Genomic DNA, 23,046 nt, shown 5'->3' on the forward strand with positions numbered 1-23,046 from the left:
ACAATAGCCAGGTCATGGAAGCAACCTAAATGTCCATCGACAGATGAATGGATAAAGAAGACGTGGCACATATATACAATGGAATATATTACTCAGCCATAAAAAGAAAGGAAATTGAGTTATTTGTAGTGAGGTGGATGGACCTAGAGTCTGTCATACAGAATGAAGTAAGTCAGAAAGAGAAAAACAAATACCATATACTAACACATATATATGGAATCTAAAAAAAAAAAAACAAAAGGTTCTCATGAACCTAGGAGCAGGACAGGAATAAAGACACAGACGTAGAGAATGGACATGAGGACACAGATCGGGGTGGGCAGGGGGGAGCTGGGATGAAGTGAGAGAGTACCATTGACATATATACACTACCAAATGTAAAATAGATAGCTAGTGGGAAGCAGCTGCACAGCAGAGGGAGATCACCTCGGTACTTTGTGACCACCTAGAGAGGCAGGATAGGGAGGGTGGGAGGTAGATGCAAGAGGGAGGGGATATGGGGATACATGGATACATATAGCTGATTCACTTTGTTATACAGGAGGAACTAACAAAACATTGTAAAGCAATTATACTCCAATAATGACATTAAAAAAAAAGAAAATGAGATCCAATAAAATATGTATACACATTAGAAAAAAAAAAGAGCCCGCATGCTGCAACTAAAAAGATCCTGGGGCTTCCCTGGTGGCGCAGTGGTTGAGAGTCCGCCTGCCGATTCAGGGGACACGGGTTCGTGCCCTGGTCCGGGAAGATCCCACATGCTGCGGAGCGGCTAGCCCGTGAGCCATGGCCGCTGAGCCTGCGCGTCCGGAGCCTGTGCTCCGCAACGGGAGAGGCCACAACAGTGAGAGGCCTGCGTACTGCAAAAAAAAAAAAAAGAAGATCCTGAATGCCACAGTGAAGATGTCACACGCAGCAACTTAAGAACTGGCACCGCCAAATAAATAAATTAAAACAACAACAACTTAAGCTGGACACGATGCTCTTTCCTAACCTCTTCTGGAACACTTTTTGATGTGTAGTCTAATTCAAATATAAATTCTAGAAGCTTTCTGGATAGACCCCATTTCCAGCACACAAGATATAGTAAATTCAACATACACTATGATAGAAGAGTAGTCACCCCTTCATGCTGAGAATCTGTGAATTTCAGCATATCTTAATATCAGTGCTAAGAGACATTAGTCAAAACTACTAGCACACGGTTATTAGCAAGTTTTAAGGTTCCGAACAGCAAGTGTGAAGGAATAGGAAAAATCAGAGGGATGAAAAACTAAATGCAAAACTTAAGGATAAAAAAGTTGACCTATACAAGAGATGACAGGAAAACAAGATTAGAAAAAGGTGTTTGCATGCAAGTGCAAACTCATTCTTGAAGTGTTCACCTAAAACAACTTATTCTTACCATGTATGTCTTTTCAAGTAAAATGGAGCCTTGGATTTTAACAACTTGTTATCCTGGCTATTCTGAGAGTGCCTGTTAACTCACAGCATACCTTCATGACCTAGCCCTACCTTCCTCATTCAGACTTTGTTTTCATTACTGTTGTTTACTGCTGTATTCCCAGTCCCCAAAAAAGCTCCCAGCACATAAACTGTCAAATGAATAACAACCCTGTAAGGAGGTATTATTACTATGCTGCTTTTACAGATGAGGAAACTAAGGTGGAGCAAGGGTGAGTAACTTGCCTAGGGGTTACAAACCACTAGCCAGAAACATACCCAGGTCTAGCTGACCATAAAGTCCTCATTCGTCCTCTGCCCTCACTGGGCAAAATGACTTCTTCCTGTCTCCCACTTGTGTCTTTACTGTTGGCAGCTTTCTCCTTAGGGGAAGGCTCAATTCAAACTTCAACTTTTCCATCAGCCTTTTCCTGGGCATCCTCAACCTCTGATGCCCACGACAGTCTTCCATAGATCTCTCCTTCCTTTGTGCTGCGCCCTCTTCAGAGTTCTATTCTCACATCGCTTTTAACCCTTTGCTGTACTATTTCTTAACTCTCTCTTATCTCAACTCCAAACTTCTTGAGGGCAGGAATCAGATACTATCTTCAAGCGCCTCTGGCACGTGGCAGAGCTGAATAAATGTTTCATGTATGAATGAATAATCCCTACAAATCCATGAGATAAAAAAAAAAAACCCTTAGCTCACTCAGTTCCCTAACCACAGGCAACCAGAGACTAGTTTTCCTTTGCTTGGGGGTGGTAAGGGCATGCCTGAAATTCCCTGCCCACACCACAAAAGAGCATCACTGTGCTATGTTAAGGTAGTTTTTCAAGTTTTGAGACATCTAATGGAAGGACCATACAGTTCCAAAACTTTAAGGGCTAATCATAAAAATCCATCTTTTAAAAGTAGGCTTTGGACTTCCTTGGTGGCGCAGTGGTTAAGAATCCGCCTGCCAAGGCAGGGGACACGGGTTCAAGCCCTGGTCGGGGAAGATCCCACATGCCACGGAGCAACTAAGCCCGTGCGCCACAACTACTGAGTTTGCGTTCTGGGCCCGTGAGCCACAACGACTGAGCCTGCGCTCTAGAGCCTGGGAGCCACAACTACTGAAGTCCGCACGCCTAGAGCTTGCGCTCCACAGTGAAGAGTAGCCCCCGCTTGCCACAACTGGAGAAAGCCTGTGCACAGCAACTAAGATCCAACGCAGCCAAAAAAAAAAAAAAAAAAAAAAAAAGTAGCCTACCTGGGACGTGGCACAGTAGTTAAGAATCTGCCTGCCAATGCAGGGGACACATGTTTGAGCCCCAGTCCGGGAAGATCCCACATGCCACGGAGCAACTAAGCCCGTGTGCCACAACTACTGAGCCTGCGCTTTAGAGCCCACAAGCCACAACTACTGAAACCCGAGTGCCTAGATCCCGTGCTCCCCAACAAGAGAAGCCACCGCAATGAGAAGCCCGTGCATAGCAATGAAGAGTAGCCCCCCACTTGTTGCAACAAGAGAAAGCCCACGCGCAGCAATGAAGACCCAATGCAGCCAAAAATAAATAAATAAATAAATTTTTATTTATTTATTTTTTTTAAAGTGGCCTTCCTGGATGGGACACTAGCTCTCAATTTTACATGTCTGGTTCAATTAAATCACTGTTTTCAGTGATTTTACATATTCTAAGCAATTTTATTTTTATATCCCTTGGCTTGAAAGTTCAATTTCATACTTTCCCCCACACATAAGAACAAAAACTACTTGTCTTTTACAAAATGGGAAAATAAAATAGAACCTGTGTGTTAGATAAATAGGCATTCAATAAATGTTATGCTGCCATTTGTAAACCCTCCTTCTAAAAGCACATGTGGCCTATTTTAGTCTAATGAATATTGGGAAGCATTTACTAGATGATTTTCACTTAATTGGTATGAATACCAGGTTCAAATTATATCTAAACAAAAACTGGATTTTTTTAAAAAATATGGGGTAAAAAGTTGAAATGTCTGCCCACCACCACTGAGCACCACATAAATAGTACTACATTCAATATTCTGGCTCTAAGAATTTACAACCGAATTCTTAGCTAGCCCAATTTCAAAGTACACATTTATGGTAACAATTTTTTTACACACATACCACCCAAGCCATGATCTATAATTTTACTCCTTTTATTAGCACTAATTTCTGAGCAATGTCTAGCCCCACCTAAGTGAGATATAAATGAGATTTATAAATAGGATATTATAAAGGTGGGACACTGGAATTTCACAACTGGAGCACATTAAAATATTTACTTGCAAACTAACATTCTCCCAAACATTTACCAGCAGATTTAGAAAAAAGTGACAATCACTTTGCCAAGCTGGACTTCTGGCCTCTCAGTTTGATGATTGGCCTCTTCCTACCTCCACTCCCCACCCCTTCCCTTCTCTTCTTCCTCTGCTAGGAATACCCTCCTGACTCATCTCTGCCTATGTCCATCACTTCCTTAGAGACCTGGCTCAAGATTCAGCTCCTTGAAAAATTCCTCACTGACCAATACAATTTCCACTAACTACTTCCTAACTTTGCATTCCCTTGGCATTTATATAGTTTGCACTCCGTAATCTATAAATTGTAAGTTGTTTTGCACTTTTCTATCCTTTCCCCAACTAGACACCAAATAGACACATCATCTTTTATATTCTGTTCTATATAGCCAGCAATAAATGCTTCTTGAATGACTGAAATCATCAGTGAAAGAAGGCTGATTGCTCAAAAATTTCTGAATATTACCTCCAACATGTATGAGTCCTTCAAGTAGATGAGATTTAATTTTGAGATTTAGTAAATCATAAATTTAGTAAATCCATAAATTCATCACAAAAGACCCAAGTAACAGATCACATGCATACTTAAAGAATAATCCTAGCTATTTAAACATAACTTGAGGTTTAACATTTCAGGCTTCTAATAAGCTTAAAGCCTTGAGGCCTGTGAATGGTAGGAAGCTGGCACCAGTCTCCTGCAAAAGGGGCAAAACTCTAGTTGGCAGTAAATGTTCAAACACGTGAGCGTCCACTGTTAAACAAGGCTCATTAACCACACAAACTTGCTGTTTCAGCTTTCTGGCTTCAATGACGTGCTATGATCTCCTTTGGTAATTGTTGAGAGCCAATGATGGGTTAAATTCCCATAAATTAACCAGCGTTTTGGTGGTTTGCCCAAGCATACCACTGGCACCGGTGTGGACGAATTTTTTTTTTTTTTCTAACAGACCCGCCTGCCCTGGGGAGCCAGAGGTGAGCGAAGAAAGCGCCAACCCGGCACTTCTCAGGAGGCAAACGGAGACCTCCAGAGCTTCGCTCCGTCCCCCTCTAGTTCTTAATGTCAGCTTATCGTGCAGAGGCGGGGCTTCCAGCACGGCTGCTTCTTACCAAATCTCAACCGAGTCTTCCTTGGGGACTGCAAGCCACACTTCGGCGGCTGCCCAACTTTTCCTGTAGGGAGCATCAGTTTTTCCATCCTCAAAGCTCCAGCAGACGGGGTTTGGGGAGACCCGGGCTACCAGTAGAGAGGAAGGTGAGGACCCGGGGGGCGGGGGAGAGGGAAGGGTCTGGCCCAGCAAAGCGGGTAGGGTGGCAGAAACAAAGTGAGCGCCGGTCAGCCCAGCACCGCCCGCCCGCCCGCCGGCCCCGCTCACCCTCCAGCAGCACCTCCTTGCCCGCGCGCTTCAGCGCCTGCACGGCCTGGTCGTGGGTGGCCTGGCGCAGGTCGGTGCCGTTCACCGACAGAATGGCGTCGCCCAGCCGCAGCGCCCGGCTCTGGTCGGCCGCCAGTCCCGGGAAGATCTTGGAGATGAGAATCGGCATCCGGTTCTCGCGGCCGCCCTTGATGCTGATGCCCAGGCCGCCCGCCTCCTGCTTCACCACCCGCACCCGGCGCACGGGCGGTGACGCGCCCGCCTCGCCCGCCGGGCCCCGCGGCGGCGCGGGTGGGCTCGGGGGGCCCAGGCCGCGGCTCGGACTCCCAGGCAGTGAGTCGCCCGCGCTGCCGCCGTTCGGGAGGCCGTTGAAGGCGGCCGCCGCGGGCCCGAGAGCGGGTTCAGGCTCAGCCGCCGCGGCGTCGCCCGTCAGGCTCAGGCTCTCCCCGCTCAGCTCGGCCACCACTCGGACCCAGCGCTCCCTCAGGAGCAGCTCCACCAGCCCCGCTTTGGTGGCCCGCGTCCACACCGCCATGGCCGGCCCCGCTCCCGCCGCCGCAGTCGCCGCAGCTACCCTCATTCCAGTCAGGCAGCCTCGGCGCTTCCCCCTTCCCGCCCGAGGGGGCGGGCCCGCCGCCACCACCACCCCCGCCCCCCCCCCCCCGCCGCCGCCACCGCGGCGATTCATTATTCATTAGGGGCCACGCCCACCTTCCGGAGGGGCGGGGAGAGGCCGGCTGAGCCGCTTCCGGGAGGTTAAGGAGTTGACCGCAATCCAGTGGGTTACAGTTTACCGGACGTGGGCAGCTCTAGCGAAGTGGGGCTTGGACTCACCTTCTTCCTCGTACGCCTCCGATCTCCCCACCCCCAACTCCTGACCTCTACCGTGCAATTCACCAGAGCTGCCTGGGCACGGAAAGCAAAATCAGCTTCGAGAGGCACTTTGCAATCCTGCAAGACCGAGTTGCATGTTCACTTGCACTGACTGGTTCGTTAGGTATTTACAGGATGCTCCGCAGTGTGCTCCCTTTGAGGCCTGGAGAGGAGCTGGATAAAACGTGCCACAGCTCAGAGCTGGCGGTCTATTGGGGGAGGAAAATGGAGAACCAACCAACCTGATGTGATATTATGTGGTTAAGTGACATGTAGAAAACACCCTGAGAGCAGAGTAGAAGAAACATTTAGTTGGGCCTGGGGACAGCTTCACAGAGGTGACAGTGGAAGCTCAGTAGTCCACCTAGGCAATAGGTCCAGAGGCCTGAATCCAAGCATTTGTCACTCTGCTTTGTAATCCCGTTTACTTGCCAGTAATGCCAGAGGAGACCATATCTTCTTTAGCCCTGCAGCCACAATAGGTAGGCCTCAAAGATATTTGTCAAATGAGTTACTTAGGAAGATGCCAGAATTCCAATGTGAACAGAGTACAGGGTCACTGGAGATGGCAGAATATGAGTGTAAAAAGCCTCATATAACCAAATATTGGAGTGTTTGGACTTGAATTTGTAGATCTGACTTTCTCACCCTGGAGGCCTTGGCCTTATGTTGGAGCAAGTGCATATGAGCCTCCCCAGAAACTGCACACTGCAGGGCCTGCAGCAGCTTTTACACAAAGACATGGGTGATACAATCCACCTGGTTCTGCCAGTTTCATGGGCTTGAAGAGCTGAGGAAACTGAGGCCCAGAAAGCCAAAGACTCTGGCTGGAAGCCCACAGTGGAGAAACAGACAACTCAAGTCTCCCATCCTCCTGGTCCAGGGCTTTTAAAAACAAACAAACAAAAAAACATACCCCAGACCTCAAAGATGAGGGTCCAGAAATCACGCTGCTGAGAGAGATCTCAAAAACGTGAAGTCAATGAGCCCTCTTTCCTTCTTTTTTTTGGAAAGAAAAGCAAAATCCCCATATTTTCATTTGTGTGTGGGGGGGGGTGCCAGCAGAGGTAGCAAGTACCAGTTCCTGTAAAAGGGGCTATATACCTGCTTGCTCATGAAGTACATGTTGAAGCTTGTAAGCCACGTCCATGCACCACTCTGAATGCACATTCATGTGTGGGCGGAAACTTTCAAAGAGCCTCCTATACCAGGAGTTAAAACAATAAAAATAGAGACTGGAAATCACCAGAGCCCAAATGAAGAAAGAATTCAAAATGAGAAAAGTATCTTACCCAAAAAAATCATTACAGCAGAATCCTCTTTGCAATTAGCGGAGCAGAATTTTCCAAGCTGCAAGTGTCAGCAGAAGCTCAACCCTCCAGCCCTCTCCTAAATCAATTGCAGTTAGGCCAGATCGCTGTTCCGGCAGGTCTCAATGTGCTGAAGTGCACCTGCAGTCACAGACATTTCTGGCTTTGCTCCAGCTGAGGCGCGAACCCCCAGATGCCTGAGTTACGTGAAATTTCTGCTTATTAGAGAGCACCTGGCAGCTGACTCCTTAGAGTATGAGCACAATTTTGAAACTTTTACATACGTAATAGCCCAGAGGTTGGGCACTTGAGGACACCTTTATTAGCAAAAGGGAAGTGCTGGAAATTCTTTCCAAAAGTGTCAAGACCTTTTGGTCAGTAGAATTGAAGGAAGTCAGCGATCTTCCAAATAAATAGGACACTTACATAAGGTAGTAATTTAATCCCGGGAAGAGAAAAGGTAATAGAGATTGATATTGGGATTACTTGGGGGTATTTACTTTAAAAATTATTTTCAAATATATCCATAAAAGTTTTCCAAACTATTGAGCTGTTCTGACAAGGTCTTGCATCAGAACCTAATTTTCCACATTCTCTTTCATCACTACAGATTGGCCAGATTCATCCAGTCAGTGTCTCCCAATGATGCCTTGCACATACGTGCCAGAGTCCATCCTTCCAAACACTTCCTGCCCCTTTCAACCACTTTCCCACCGAGCAAGATGTCATCCCAGTTGTCCCTGGCTGCCCAATTTGCTGGGATTTTTTTCTTTGAACAATTTTATTCTACGCCTCGCTTGTTCGTCCAAGTAGATTATAAAATACAGGAGGGCAGGAACCACCCATTGACTTCTTTTTGTTCCCCACTCTTCCAAAAATACTGCCTTGCAGAGAAGGAACTCATTAAACATGTGACTGATTGAAATTCAGTGCCTCCTGCGCTGTAGTCATTTCAAATAATCCCTCTGAAGGTTACTGGTTCCTTGCAGAGTGAAAATTACCATCTAGGAAATCTCAAGTAGTCAGTGGAAATCTACTTACTGTGGATAATGAAATCTGAAATAAAAAGGGTACACATCTGTTCCCACGGTTTCTTAGGGATGGCGAGACAAACTTAGATAATTCTTTGAACAGGCGTGTTACTTTATCTACCTCTAAAAAAGGGAATGGCTGAGGTAATTCCCAATCACCTTCCATTCCTGTCACCTATCAGTAGGTATTCTCTGCTCAAGCTGTTGTTTTCTCAGGACAAGGCAAGCATCATTGCTACTTCAAAATGAGGGGGTTGGATTAGCTCTCTCAGTTCCATGATTTCCTACAATTCTATTACTCAGGCTCTGATTCTATACTCTCTCAAAAGCCAGTGGTCTTTTTTTTTCTTCTCACTTATAGTAGACATACAATATAGCATGGTAATTAAAAGCACAAGGTTCAAATTGTAGTTTGGCCACTTACTAGTTATATGACAATGGTCAAGGGCCTGAGGTCATGGGCCTCAGTCTCTTCTTCAGAAAACTTCAGACACCTTCTACCTCGCAGTGTGGTTGTAAGGGTTGACTGGGGTGATGTCTGCAAAGTGCTTAGCAACACTGTACCTGATGCACTGTAAGAGTTCCATAAAAAGTACCACTGCTGTTATATTATTACCTGTTGACCTTTAGCAGCAGCAACAGTAAAACCTTTGGTTGAAACTCTCTAGCTGAGAGTCTATACTTTATCATAAAGGAGTCTGCCATAATACTATTTGACTGCAGGCTTAAAGGGCAAATGGCCAAATTAATTTCGGTGACAAACAGATCTTGTGTAAAGCTACACTTTGGCTGAAAGGGAGTACATATTGCCAAAAGTCCCTCAAAGGAAAGAATTAGTGGATCTGGGGCTGCTTCCAAGGTTTGAGTGTTGTGTAATTTCATAAGGAAAGAGGGCCCCAGGCAAAATTGCAGCCCTTAGCAAGCCTGAAGGTCATACCACAAAGGTGGCCAGATGCCAGAGGAACAAAAGAGCTGCTCAGTTACTACTAAAGAAGAGGCCAAAGGGAGAAATAAACTTGTAAGATAACCAATCCAACATCCAACTCTGAAAAAGTACCCATGCATTCTCTTCCCCCATGAGAGGACAGTGAGATCAATTGTCCCTTTGGACAGTACTACTTTGCCTTCCAGGAGAAATATCCTAAAACGTATTTTTCTCTCCAGCACTAACATGAAGTGAAAGAGGAAAAGGTGCATATATCCTTTAGCTGATGCAAGCGCATTTTAAAATTCATCCTGCCAAGATAAATCACTATCCATCTGAAACCCACAAAAATGGATTAACTATCTCAATGCGTTATAACTATGAAAACCCACATCTGCTAACCACATTCCTAATGAGAAGCAGCTGGTGACAGTTTTGTTGCTCTGTGACTTTCTTTTTAGGAAAATATTAACAAGGATATAACAAGAAGAAGGTTAGTTTCATTGAATTCACTTAGTTATGGAAAATCACTGGTGTTTTTTATTGACAGTCATGGAAATTACATAATTTCCCATGAAATTCAAATAAGGTCCAAAAATAAAAATCCACTTTCCTCCCATACCAGTTCTAACAGAATTTCCAGTGCCTCACAATAACACTTGTAGTCTTCTAGTCAGTGTAAACTCTCAGTCTTCATATACCATTGAACACCCAGATTGTGTTTATTGATGCCTGTGGCATTTCCAGGCCTTCGTGTCACATCTTTAACTTCCTCCTGAGTAAGTTAATGCAAACAGCCAACTGGGGAGGGATCACGGACCCCCTTTGGGAATCAGCTGCCTGCTATGGACCCACCTCAGACAAATGCACATTTGTGTAAAACTCAGCATTCAAACTTGGGGGCTCACAAAGCTCCTGAAGCCCTTCCAGACTCTATTATGGGCTGAATTGTGTCCCCTCAAAATATACAGGTTGAAGTCCAGACCCACAGTACCTCAGAATGTGACTGTGTTTTCAGATAGGGTCTTTAAAGAGGTAATTAAATTAAAATGAGGTCATTAGGGTGGGCCCTAATCCAATATAACTGTTGGCGCAGAGCTTAGGACACAGACACACACATAGGGAAGACCATGTGAAGACTCAGGGAGAAAAGGGCCATCTACAAGCCAAGGAAGGGGGCCTTAGAAGAAACTGACCCTGCTAATGCCTTGATCTCAGACTTCTAGCCTCCAGAATTGTGAGAAAATGAACTTCTGTTGTTTAAGCTACCCAGTCTGTGATACTGTTATGGCAGCCCTAGCAAACTAACACAAACCGCCAAGTCAAGAACCTACACAACAGCCTGTTTTTTGCCTCCCTAACTTCCAGTCTCTTCTGTCCCTTACTTACACAAATGGGCATTTTTACTGGGTCATTCCTTTGAATCTGAGTGGTTCATAACTATATCTTCTACTGAGTGATAATTCTTAACTACAGTCTTCAAGGCCCACTCCTACCTGGCCTTATTTCTCACTATACATTGACTTAAGGGCTCTTTATCTAAATCTATTTATCTAATCTAGTTAGCTTTCCTCTGTGGAAACCACTCTACACTTACCTTTCCTAGGAACCTCCCTTGATTCTTAGTCACCCTCCCAGGTGCACCCAGTACTACGGCCTGCCCTTCAGCCTCATTTTCCTCCACTTCGGATCTGTGCTATGTTTCAGACATATGGAACTACTGGTGAACCCTTGGAGAGGCTATGCTCTCGCTTCAGACCTTTGCACTGAGAATGCTGCAGGAAGGCCTCTTTTCTTCTCCTTTCCACCTTGCTAATTACTACCCAATTCTCAAGGACTATCTCCTACCTTCAACCCACCGGTTAGGTGCCCTTCTCTGTGCTCATCTCTAATGTTGATCAGCTTGTTTCTCTCCCCGACTAGACTGTGAAGTTCTTGAGGGCTGAGATCATCTTAGCAGGCACTCAATAAATGTATGTTAAGTGAGTATTAAGTACTAAAAACAAAGGACTGACACAAAGCTAAGCCTCAATATCTAGATTTGGGTACTTCCCTGGTACCCAATCCACCCAATCTTAGTGGATAAGATTACAAGCTTCCAATGCAGGGGGCCCAAGTTCGATCCCTGGTCACAGAACTAGATCCCACATGCATGCCACAACTAAGAGTTCACATGCCACGACTAAGGAGCTGGTGAGCTGCAACTAACGAGCCGGGGAGCCGCAAATAAGACCTGGCACAATCAAATAAATAAATAAATATTTTTTAAAAAATCTAGATCTGTGCTGTCCACTAAGAAATCCACTAGCCACACATGACTATTTAAATTAAAATTTAAAAAAAAGTTTTTTTTTTGGCTGTGCCACACAGCTTATGGGATTTCAGTTCCCCAACCAGCGATTGAAACCGGGCCCTTGGCAGTGTGAACACAGAGTCCTAACCACTGGACCACCAGGGAATTCCCAGATTAAAATTAAATAAAATTTAGGGCTTCCCTAGTGGCGAAGTAGTTAAGAATCCGCCTGCCAGTGTAGGGGACACGGGTTCGAGCCCTGGTCCGGGAACATCCCACATGCCGCGAAGCAACTAAACCCGTGCACCACAACTACTGGGCCTGCACTCTAGAGCCCGCGAGCCACAACTACTGCAGCCCGTGCGCCTAGAGCCCGTGCTCCACAACAAGAGAAGCCACTGCAATGAGAAGCCCGTGCACCGCAACAAAAAGCTGCCCCCACTCGCCACAACTAGAGAAAGCCCACGTGCAGCAACAAAGACCCAACACAGCCAAAGCTAAATTAATTAAAAAAAATAAAATTTAAAATTCAGTTCCTTTGTCACACTAGCCACATTTCAAGTGCTCAAGAGCCACAAGTGTCTATTGTACAGCACAGATACAGAACATTTCCACCACCATAGAGAATTTATTGGACAGTACTGATCTACATCATAAAATGCCTTGAGATATGAAAGAAAAAGATAACACATTAGGAGAAAAAGAAGAGGTCATGCATATGTAATTTACACAATTAGCCAAATAGCCAAAACACATAAAAAAGTGAGCAATCTCATTAGTAAACAGGGAAATGCAAAGTAAAATATAATTTTTCACCCATTAGATGGGCTAAAACTAAAGACTATCACTACAATGGCAAAGTATAAGGAAATGAGTGCTTTCAAACCCTGCTGATGGACATACAGCCAACTCCAAAGGACAATAAAAGTGAAAGAAAATGAACGCAGTATGAGTTAGCAATTCCACTCCCAGGAATTAACCTTAGAGAAATACCCCCATGTGAGCACTAGCAGATAACACACTAGGTTGTTCATTACAACACTCTATATGGTTTACACGTAAGACCGCCCACAGAACTCACCCTTAGAGTTAAATCAGGTGCTCATCCAGAGCAAGAAATACTTAAACATCATCTCTGCAGCCTGTGGAATGGAAAATCTTTTGCATACCATGCCTACTAATCATATTTACTGGGTCCCTACAGCCAAGAGACCGTGGGGGAATAATTGTAAGAATGCCACCTGGGCTTTCTAATGAACCATTGTGTGACAATGGGAAATATCCCTTTCTTCTCCTCTTGGTCTCCATTTCCATGAGTATAAAAAGGGGGCGGGTGGGGGGAGGGGGTAAAAAAAAAAAAATGAGGCCAAGGGCCACACAGTTTTCTTTCAGAAACCTTTGTGCCTTCCTCCCCCACTCCCACCCCTAACAACCTGAACAGCTCCTCTTTTATCTGCATCATATGTTTCCGTTCAGAACAAAGTTCCATTTGAAGAAAGTTTCAATGCTTAAAAAAAAAAAAGCTTTAAAACCCTCCAAACTAGACGATCTCTAACTTTCTTCCAATATTCCAAGATTTTAGTTTCTCTCAGTCTAATTTGCTGTAATCTCCCTGGTAAAGGTTGCATTATCCATTCAAAGATCCAATTACTAGCTACTATATGAGAAAAGTGAATTTTTAAAGCATTTGAGTCAGGTTAGCAAAAATGACCTTTCTCAAGTTGGTCTCAGATCAAAATTTTTCTGTAAAACTCGAGTATGAGCAGCAGTCTGCAAAATGCCTGAAAAAGAAACATAACGCGCCTAGGTTACACAAATCCCTAAAGTAAAATCACCCTAAAACACATGCACCGAAGTGTCCTCTTACTTATACTACTTTGCCTTCCCTTCCCCCAGTTTCTCTAACTTGCCCCAATCAGTTTCTATTTCATTTGTATTCAAAGTTCTCTACTTAGGAAGAATTTTAAGGCCCAAAGCTTTTACTTCCCATACCATTTATGGAAGTCCAAATCACTGGCTGGAAATGTTGCAAAGGAATGCTTTCTACTTTCAGACAGTTTTACTTCTTCACTCAGATGATCTGTGAGCCCTCTCCGTCAGAATTACACCCAACACAATCCACAAGGTTTCAGAATATGTTTAAAGTTACGTAAATCAAGTCTTAAACTAGATTCCAGTTAATAAAGAGTCTCTGAATTTATAGCTCTACAGTCAGGGAAAAGCAAGTGAGTTAATATTTAAGGCATCCTAGCCTCCCTCTGGTCATATTCACTGTAGATCAGTGACTTGAACTTTGGTTTCCATCACACAAAAGAAGACCTAAAACATTTCTTAGAAAGGGCAGGATCTTCCAGTCTAGTCTATTTGTAATAGACTGTTACTATTTGTAATAGTGCAGTCTAATGCAGACTGGGAGAATATGTCTCACTAAGAAAATTTATTCAAGCAAGAGGAAAGGCATTTGACACAAATGACCTAAAAAGTTGCAGCTATTTGTTTAAATTACTCTTATCACTGTAAAAAACATAAACAGGTGGGGTAGAGAAGTGGCAACCATTATAAACCTTGCTGTCTCTCTTAGCAAACCTGAAATAGGCTGTCCTTTATATTATAAATTATTGGGCTCTGTTTCTCTCTCTTATCACCTCTGTTAATTCTCCTCCTACACACCTACTTTAAATTCTCACATTTTTTTTCCCTTTCCAAACTGGAGGGTGGGGTTCATCTCAGCAAAAATGTTTTTCATCAGCGATTTACCCATGATGTCATCAGAGCCCTCATATTTCTGTCTATTCTACAGCCCTTCACCCTCGAAACAAACAAAAAACTGCACATACTGGGTTTCCACAGGCATGCAACAGAATACATCCACTGAGATGGGAAAGAAATCTATCTGCTTAGTTCAGGTTAACTTAGTTCTTCACTTTCTAATTTAAAAGATCACATTAAAACTAGTCAGTTGATAACACCCACAGGAATAACAATGTCAAAGCAAGCAGAAGAGAACAGAAATGGTGAAATATATAGCAGGCTATCTGGTCCCCACCTCCACTCCCACTCCATGAGAAAATGCCCAATATTTCCTTAACCTTTAGAACTGGCATAGAACATAAAAAGATGGTTACTGGGGCTGATATCCCAAAACCTGATTTTTCCTTTCAAATAAAATTAATAGCTCTACCAAAGGCCAAGGGCATCTACTTTTCAGATGGAGCACTACAGTTAATATTCTTTCTTGAAACATAAGGCTGATTATCGCTGTCAGTAGTTAGGCTATCTTGAATAAGCAAGCATAGTTTCCCTGTCCTCAAAGGCAACTTGAGGCAAGTCCCCATTCCTTTGCACTAGCTGCAGGCTGGAGGCTGGCAGACAATGAAGGTCATCAGCTCTCTGAAGCCTCAAGCATGTGTTAGGGGATAGGAGGTAACTATTGCTTTTTTCCCCTGAGAGTGTGGTCTAAAGAACAAACAGGACCTAAACAAGTTGGATGACTTTGTAGCTAATTGGAACACTATCTCAACTACAATACCTTGGAGTTTCTGTTCGGTTTCAGTCAATGAAGGGAAATTCCTGTCCAGCATTTTAAAAAATAACATTCATAATGACTAGTCCTAAAGAATAACTTTGTTTTATTATCATGATTTGTGAAAACAGGTTAGACAGTTCAAGAAAGGACACAGACAGTGCCCTGTTTTAGGTCCCAAATTTCTTCTTTTTGATGGGTGGTGGCAGCTGAGCGATGATGTCATCCAGAGGCCGTTCTACCGCCACTAGTGTTCTTTCATCCAAAAGATCCATGAAGAGTAGAGGCTGTAGAGAGATGGTAATGATTCCACCAGGAGTTAGGTTCTGGGGCTAGTCCTGAATCGACTAACTAGGGCTAAAATGTTAGCCTCGTTCAAGCTGGAGGGGTGTAAATCTCTGACAATCCTTCCTGCCATAGGACTTAAAAGACTGGAAAAGTTGGGAGCTTTTATAACTGAATTCCATCATTTAAGATTTCAGCAAGATTTTTCATGTTTCTCTGTATGGAAAATCTGTGATTCTCAAATTTCTTAGGAATCAATGTTAACAGAGGGCTCTGGAACCTAAATTCTTGACAAATGGCGAGTTACAAATACATCAAGAAGTTAATCATACTTGAATAATTTACAACACCCCCCCACTTAAAAAAATTCTGCAGACCCCCAAGAAAACATTCCAGGGTGCCCAAGGAACTCTGATCTGAGAAGCATGAATATGGAACTTGTGAGTTGGCACAAACAGCTGTAGTACCATAAGCTCAATGGATATCTGTTCTAGTACAGTGAAAAGCCGAGCCCAGAAAGGAACATCTAATAAATTCAATGACTTCCATTTGCTCGAAATTTATCTTGTGGAACATTCTCCACTGGAAGTCAAATTTAAAAGCCAGCTTTAACACAAAGACCCCAACTGAGCTGCACCATCATTTCTCACTACCCATGTATTTCATTTTGGTGAAGGATGATGTGCCTGCCTCTAATCTACTGAGGCGAGAACAATGAACTACAAACCTAAGGGACAGACAGTCTCAGAAAGGTCACTGGTTTCCCAAAACCAGGTTCTCTGCATGTAAAATGAAGGCACTCTTGTCCATTGTGGGACTTATTACATTTTGATAATATCACAAGGAACCAACCACCCAGAACGTAACGGAAAATGTATTACCTTATATTTCTTAGAAATTTTAAAGGCATGAGCTGTGCGCCTCCTGATGATATCTGATTCATTTGTGGGAGGCAGTGGATTGTAGAGTAAGGTTTTGTCATTTGGAAGAGGCTAAAAAGACAAAAATGTGTTGTTTAAATCATTATTTTTTTTATTGGGTCTCTACAGACCAAAGGACAATAGTGATTTTTTGGGGGAACACAATCTTCTGTCATGTTATACACTTACTGCCTCCCTGACTCTTCTTACTTCAGGAAGAAAGCTGGAGCCACTCCTGCAGCTCTACTGTACTCTACTGTGGGGGTATGTGGCAAAGAGAGCTTGGTACTCTACGCCAGCAGGATTGAAGGGCCCAGCCGGGGCTTCTGGCCAGTCTCGTCAGTAACACTTTGTGAGACACAAACAAACTGGCATGTGCAGGAGCTCAGCCCATGAAGGCTCTGCTTTCTAGACTCTCCCCCAACCAGGTCATAGACCGGCCAAGTGGCTGAAATTCTCCGCAGGCAAAACTGCAACACAAACCACCCCCACAGATGTCACTGACACCTCGAGAGACGGCCTCTAGCCAAGCAAGTGATATTTTAATTTTATCTCTGACTTCCTTGGGAAATAGCTCTGCCCTGCATGAGGAAGTGATGGACTTATCACCAATGCCTGGGGAAAAATATGGGCTGATCTAGGCTGAGTTATAAAGAGGCAAATGAATGGGAGGGGCCCTTCCTTTATCACTCATCTCACAGAAGGCACTTGTCAGCCAGCTCTGCTTCCCACACCCAGAGGACACAGGGCCCACGAGATGAGTTCCAGTGACACATCACCATGCACACCTCCTTTAGAGCCATCTGCTGCTTTCCCTGTGTTCCTCCTACGCCCACCTTCACAGATACACCAAAACACTGTATTGGCTGTAATCTAAGCCCAAAGTGCATTATAGGCATGGCCATAGCTCACACTGCTCCTAGGAAAGGAAGTGCCTGTCCAGAAAAAAACACGAAATTTGGGGTGAATCAAAACTGCAGCTGGCAGAGGCTGGACTCTATAACGGAAAAGAATGCTCACACTCCACCTAAATCACAGCCGTGAAGAATGGAATTTTCCTAACTGGTCATTTTTCAAAACACTAAGACCAACCCCTCAAGCCTGCAGATAGTGTTTCAGTATATTCAGCCAAGGGGCACAAGTGGTCAAAACCCCAGCCTGTATCTCCTTTAATGAAATCATGTCAGTCATCCCAGGGTGCAAAGGTGGAAGTGATTTAGCCAAACCAATGGTATTCCCTGATTATGGTTACTTTCCGAATACGGACCTAATCTCTTTTCTATTTAAGTTTATGTGCTGAGAGACAAAGCAGAGAAATAGTCAAATCAGCAAAAATCAATACACAAGGGGCTGCCCCTTCCCTGGGAGCCTCATGAGACAGGGTAGGAAAATGAGGAAATCTGCAAAACAAAAGCTCCTCTCCTCCAAAGAATGTACTAGCAACCTTTATTCTGATTCTCCTTCCTCTAATTTATTGTCCTCTTTTGCTTTTAGAATGGAAAGATTCCTAAGTAAATAGAACCAGGGACAGCACAGGTGGTAGTGGTGAAGAACTCACCAACGACTTGTCGATGATGCAGAACATGTACGCATCATGGAGAAGGATGTGCATTGGTCTCTTGGGATGAAAACTGATATGTGTGATGGGAGTATCCCTTTGGAGCCAAAGATGATGAAACCCCTGCTTCTGGATGGTCCGGCTCCATTGTGTATACTGTTTGTCTGGAATGCTGTACTCAAATACCTGAGGAAGGATATGACACAGAGCAAGTGCAGGCAGGTACCCAGAAAGATCAAAGAAGGGTCAGCCTGAACCAGAAAATATCTATACAAACCTTGGCTGTATCATATTCAGCAATATGCATTTTCACTACTTTTTTTTAAATAAAAAAATTTTAAGGTAAGTTACACAACAATAAACAATTCAAACAGCACAGAAAGGTTTATAGTGGAAAACCACCTGCAATCGTAATATCTCTTTTCCCCAAGACAAAAGCAGCCTGTTTCTTGTTTATATCTTTTCAGAGATATTTTATGCATACAGTACACACTATTCCGTATGTTGCATTTTTCATTAGCATTATACCATGGAGACTGACCCATATCAATGTATACACACATCACTCATGCCCCTTTTGAAGAACATGTAATAATCTACTCACTTCTTGGATGTACTAGGATTTATTTACCTAGTCTGCTTAATGAGCATTTAGGTATTTGCAATCTTTGGCTACTACACATAAAGTTATAATGATTAGCTCTGAATCAATGTCTTTTTGCACAACTAAAAGCATATACCTATGGGAAGAACTTCTAGAATTGGAACTTCTGAATCAAAGATTATGTGGATTTAAGTTTTTTTTAGATATCTTCAAAATGTCCTCTAAAGCAGTATACTAATTTATGCAATATATGAAGTGCTGTTTCCCTAGCCGCACTGTGTATTATTAACTCAATCTCTGTTAATTAAACAGGTACCAAAAAATTTCCCGCTAGTTTTAATGACAGAAGAACTTAAATGAGAGATTTCATTTTCTGGATATAACGTGTATGTGTGTGCATGTGTGAGTGTAAAAACTGCTAATCAAAGTAGCAAGCATCATCTGCCTAGTGGTCTATTTAAATGTGCTTCTTGGATCACATTTAATCTTTCCAATAGCTGGGTGAGGAAGGTATTATCAAGCCCATTTTACAGATGAGGATATATAAGTATTGACCAGTTCATACATAATATGTTCTATAGCTCAGATATTTTAAAGATCTTCTTACAATTATATCTCCTTACAACTTGGTATGGAAAAGTGGTAGACAAAGAACTAATTTTGCCCATTGTATATTCTTGCCTCCTTTGTTGAAGATTAACCGATCATAGGTGTATAGGTTTATTTCTGGGCTCTCTAGTCTGTTCCATTGATCCACATGTCTGTTTTTGTGCCAATACCATGCTGTTTTGATTACTGTAGCTTTGTAGTATTGTCTGAAGTCTGGGAGGGTTATGCCTCCTGCTTTGTTCTTTTTCCTCAGGCTTGCTTTGGCAATTCTGGGTCTTTTATTTTTTTTAATTTTTATTTTTTAAAAATAAATTTATTTATTTTATTTATTGTTGGCTGTGTTGGGTCTTCACTGTTGCACATGGGCTTTCTCTAGTTGTGGCAAGCGGGGGCTACTCTTTGTTGCAGTGCGCGGGCTTCTCATTGCGGGGGCTTCTCATTGTGGAGCATGGGCTCTAGACAAGTGGGCTTCAGTAGTTGTGGCATGCGGGCTCAGTAGTTATGGTGCACGGGCTTAGTTGCTCTGCGCCATGTGGGATCTTCCCAGACCAGGGATCAAACCCATGTCCCCTGCACTGGCAGGCGGATTCTCAACCACTGCACCACCAGGGAAGCCCCAATTCTGGGTCTTTTATGATTACATATAAATTTTAGGATTATTTGTTCTAGTTCTGTGAAAAATGTCACAGGTAATTTGATAGGGATCGCATTAAATCTATAGATTGCTTTGGGTAGTGTGGCCATTTTAACAATATTAATTCTCCCAATCCAAGAGCAGGGGATAGCTTTCCATTTCTTTGAATCATCTGCAATTTCCTTTATTAATGTCTTATAGTTCTCAGCATATAAGCCTTGGTGAGTCATATTCCTAAGTACTTTATTTTTTTGATGCGATTTTAAAGGGGATAGTTGGTTTACATTCCCTTTCTGATATTTCATTGTTCTCCCAAATCCACTCTAACACCTGAGTCCATTTCAACCTAGCCTAAAAACAATCAGTAAAACGAGCCCTTGAAAATTCTTCCTCCTTCTCATACCTCTTTATTCTAGAATCTCAGTGTTTCACCATTCCATTGTGACCCATCAAGCCAATGGATGTTACTGGCCTATGATCAGGCCATACATGGAAGCTTTACTACACATAAGAGAAAACTACCTTTATATTGTCCAGTACTGTCAAAGAAAAGCTCCTCCAAAATTGTCGTTATCTCAGCTTCCAAGTTACTATCCATTTGGAGGGGATTAGAAAGCACTGGGATCTCTTACCTGCTGGTCAGAATGAGCAATGACAAGGTTGTTGGTATTGGGGGCGATGGCCAGAGCAGTCACAGGGAAATTGTAAGCAGGCACTGTGCAGTGAAGCTGGGAATAAATAACAGAAACAGAAAACTAAAATAGGATTCCTTCCCTCAGGAAAGACTGGATGGTCTAGGTCAGTAGTTTTAAAATAATGCTCTTTGGAATTCAAAAAGTTCTATTCTATGGAAGTTCCGTAAACGTCAGGCATTTTCCCAAACAATAAACTTTAACTGCATTTTTTAAAAAATGCAAGTTTACCTGTCAACAAAACTAACAGCATTCACAGGGAACCTCAGAAAAAAGCTTTCCCTGCTGTCTCTACATTTGTATGAATTGCTCATAAACATGTCATTGAACAGGGAATCTACAGCTCTACACTGGATTTAAAAGAAATAAATGCCTAGGCATGGAAATTTATGTTCAGTCACAAGGCATGTGCACTAGTCCACAGGAACACCTTCAAATGCCAGGCAAGGCTCAAAGAGCAGTACATGCTTTTGCCACAGTGCAGTAAAGATTAAGTCATGCAGTAACAGGCAAACCCATTAAATGCTGCAGTTTGATATCGTTCTCTAAACTTTGAATGCTTATTGTAAGTTTTTCGTAGTTCTTATCTGACTTTTAGATGACGGTGACAACTTGTAAGGGAACATTAGTGATTCAATCTGTGAATGGCAATATCATCACTAATTAGTGAAAAATGTTTTCCTGCTATTACTAGTTCTGTTTAATTTAAAAATACCTTGAGATTACAAGGCAAACTATTAAAGGAAATTGTTACTATCTGCGTCTATTCATCTGGGTAAATCAGAATTTTCCTCCTCAAAATACAGACATAATCTGGATGTAAATTCATTACTCATAAATCCTTAATTTCAAATTTCTGTGCATGAGTGGTTTCACTGTTCCCACTGACTGATTTTAATGTTAGATTATAGCTTTTGGGTTCCAAACAAGTGAAACAGGAAAAATTTTTGGTTAAAAAGAAGTCCAGCAATTTTCCGGGTCATATCAATGTGCCTTAGCCTTAAGTCTTATAACTGCAGAGCTAACTTCCTCCTGTTTTCTGCTACTAAACCTCACGCGCACCTTTAGTTGTTTCACGTTGTACACATGGACGCCAGCACTGGTACCTGATGCAGCTAGCCAATTTCCATCTGGACTGACTGCCAAAAGACACATGGACTCCACTGTCCCTGTAAGGACAAAACCATAGTTAAGGCTCTGAATTCAGTGTCCACAGTCAGCCAGCCCTGCCCTAAAAATGATGGCGAAAGCCAGTAAGAGCCCTGGTTTTAAATTACTCATAGGACAATTTCTAGATAGTTTTGCAGGTAAGTTCTAGATGCTACTCTGTCTACTATTTTAAATTAGCCATCCTTCATGGAAAGAGGAGCCAGAGAGATAAACCAGAAAGCAGCACTTGCTCAGAACTACCATGAGAACAGAGAATCAGGGTAAGAGCTACCACCAAAATCTATACCTTAATTGTTTCAAACTCCTTTCCTATCAGGTGTTTTTTAAACGAAGTTACAAACAGCAAATAGGCTTGAGGCTTATCTTTTTTTTTTTGGTCTGTGTTGGGTCTTCGTTGCTGTGCACGGGCTTTCTCTAGTTGTGGCGAGCAAGGGCTACTCTTCCTTGCGGTACGTGGGCTTCTCACTGCGGTGGCTTCTCTTGTTGTAGAGCACGGGCTCTAGGTGAGTGGGCTTCAGTAGTTATGGCTTGCAGGCTCTAGAGTGCAGGCTCAGTAGTTGTAGCACACGGGCTTAGTTGCTCCACGACACGTGGGAGCTTCCTGGACCAGGGATCGAACCTGTGTCCTCTGCATTGGCAGGCGGATTCTTAACCACTGCACCACCAGGGAAGTCCCGAGGCATACCTTTAATTTACTAGCTGTATATTTAGCACTAAGGGAGCATGGGCACATATGAGCCATCTTTGTCATTAAAGAATTTTAAACCAATCTGGCATCATGAAGACCCATGTGGGATAAAAATCAGACAGTGATGCTATATGCCAAAGTAAGTGCTGCATGTAACAACCCCAAACAGTGAAAAAGCTTTATAACTAGACATAAACCAGATGCTAAAGGATGAGCAAGGTGGGTAGAAAAGGATGGAGAACAGTGTGACCTAAGTGACAAGGACAGGAATACACAGGTTTGAGGGCTACGAAGAAACCAGCCTGACTAGAAGGGGAAGTGAGATGAGATAGGAGGAAGAAATAAAGTTATATACATAATGCAGAGCCCAATTTTAAAGGAGTGCTAAATGCAAGGTAAAGAATCTAAGTTTTATAATAAAACCATATACAGGTACTCAATAAATACTCTCAGTTTACTTCATGTGACTCCTAATTTGTATGTTTCTTTTCCTGTTTGCTTCTGGGGCAGCTTATGAACAGTGAGAGTTTAAGTTGATTTTAAAAAGTTGATTTTCCAGGCTGATGAAGTCTAACAGTGAAGTCACTACAAGCCAGAAAAAGGGAGAAGGAAAAAGGCCCGTGGAAAGTATTGGGTACTAAGTCCTTGGTAGTTAACTCACCAGTTGTTATCTATACACAGTCACTCATTCATGCATACTCATGTTCTCAAAACATATGGAAAAGTGGTCATAAGCATTAGGACAGGTAATGAAACTGTATGTATAAGCTCATCATTATAAAAACAAACAACCAAAAAGATTAACAT

At 43.0% G+C, this 23,046-nt stretch overlaps 2 protein-coding genes across 3 annotated transcripts in view; both read right to left on the bottom strand.

Moving 5' to 3' along the window:
• The window catches only part of SNTB2 (syntrophin beta 2), a 97,496-nt gene extending 91,760 nt beyond the window's left edge, over positions 1–5,736 (bottom strand). Inside the window, exon 1 of the mRNA XM_029213518.1 lies at positions 5,125–5,736. Within this exon, the coding sequence (XP_029069351.1) occupies positions 5,125–5,704 (580 nt within the window). The 5' untranslated portion in view covers positions 5,705–5,736. The remainder of the gene's footprint in view (positions 1–5,124) is intronic.
• Positions 5,737–15,165: 9,429 nt separating this feature from the next.
• Positions 15,166–23,046, bottom strand: part of UTP4 (UTP4 small subunit processome component) — a 32,478-nt gene continuing 24,597 nt past the window's right edge. The window contains exons 13-17 of one of the 2 annotated variants that reach the window (XM_029238087.1): positions 21,444–21,550; positions 20,322–20,417; positions 17,843–18,028; positions 16,246–16,356; positions 15,166–15,366 (exon numbers count right to left, since the gene is read on the bottom strand). In XM_029238087.1, the coding sequence (XP_029093920.1) occupies positions 15,250–15,366; positions 16,246–16,356; positions 17,843–18,028; positions 20,322–20,417; positions 21,444–21,550 (617 nt within the window). In that variant the 3' untranslated portion in view covers positions 15,166–15,249. The remainder of the gene's footprint in view (positions 15,367–16,245; positions 16,357–17,842; positions 18,029–20,321; positions 20,418–21,443; positions 21,551–23,046) is intronic. The other variant, XM_029238095.1, reaches the window with a different exon arrangement.

Source organism: Monodon monoceros, unplaced genomic scaffold (assembly GCF_005190385.1).
Source record: "Monodon monoceros isolate NGI ecotype Baffin Bay Population unplaced genomic scaffold, NGI_Narwhal_1 Super_Scaffold_10, whole genome shotgun sequence".
Classification (NCBI taxonomy): domain Eukaryota; kingdom Metazoa; phylum Chordata; class Mammalia; order Artiodactyla; family Monodontidae; genus Monodon; species Monodon monoceros.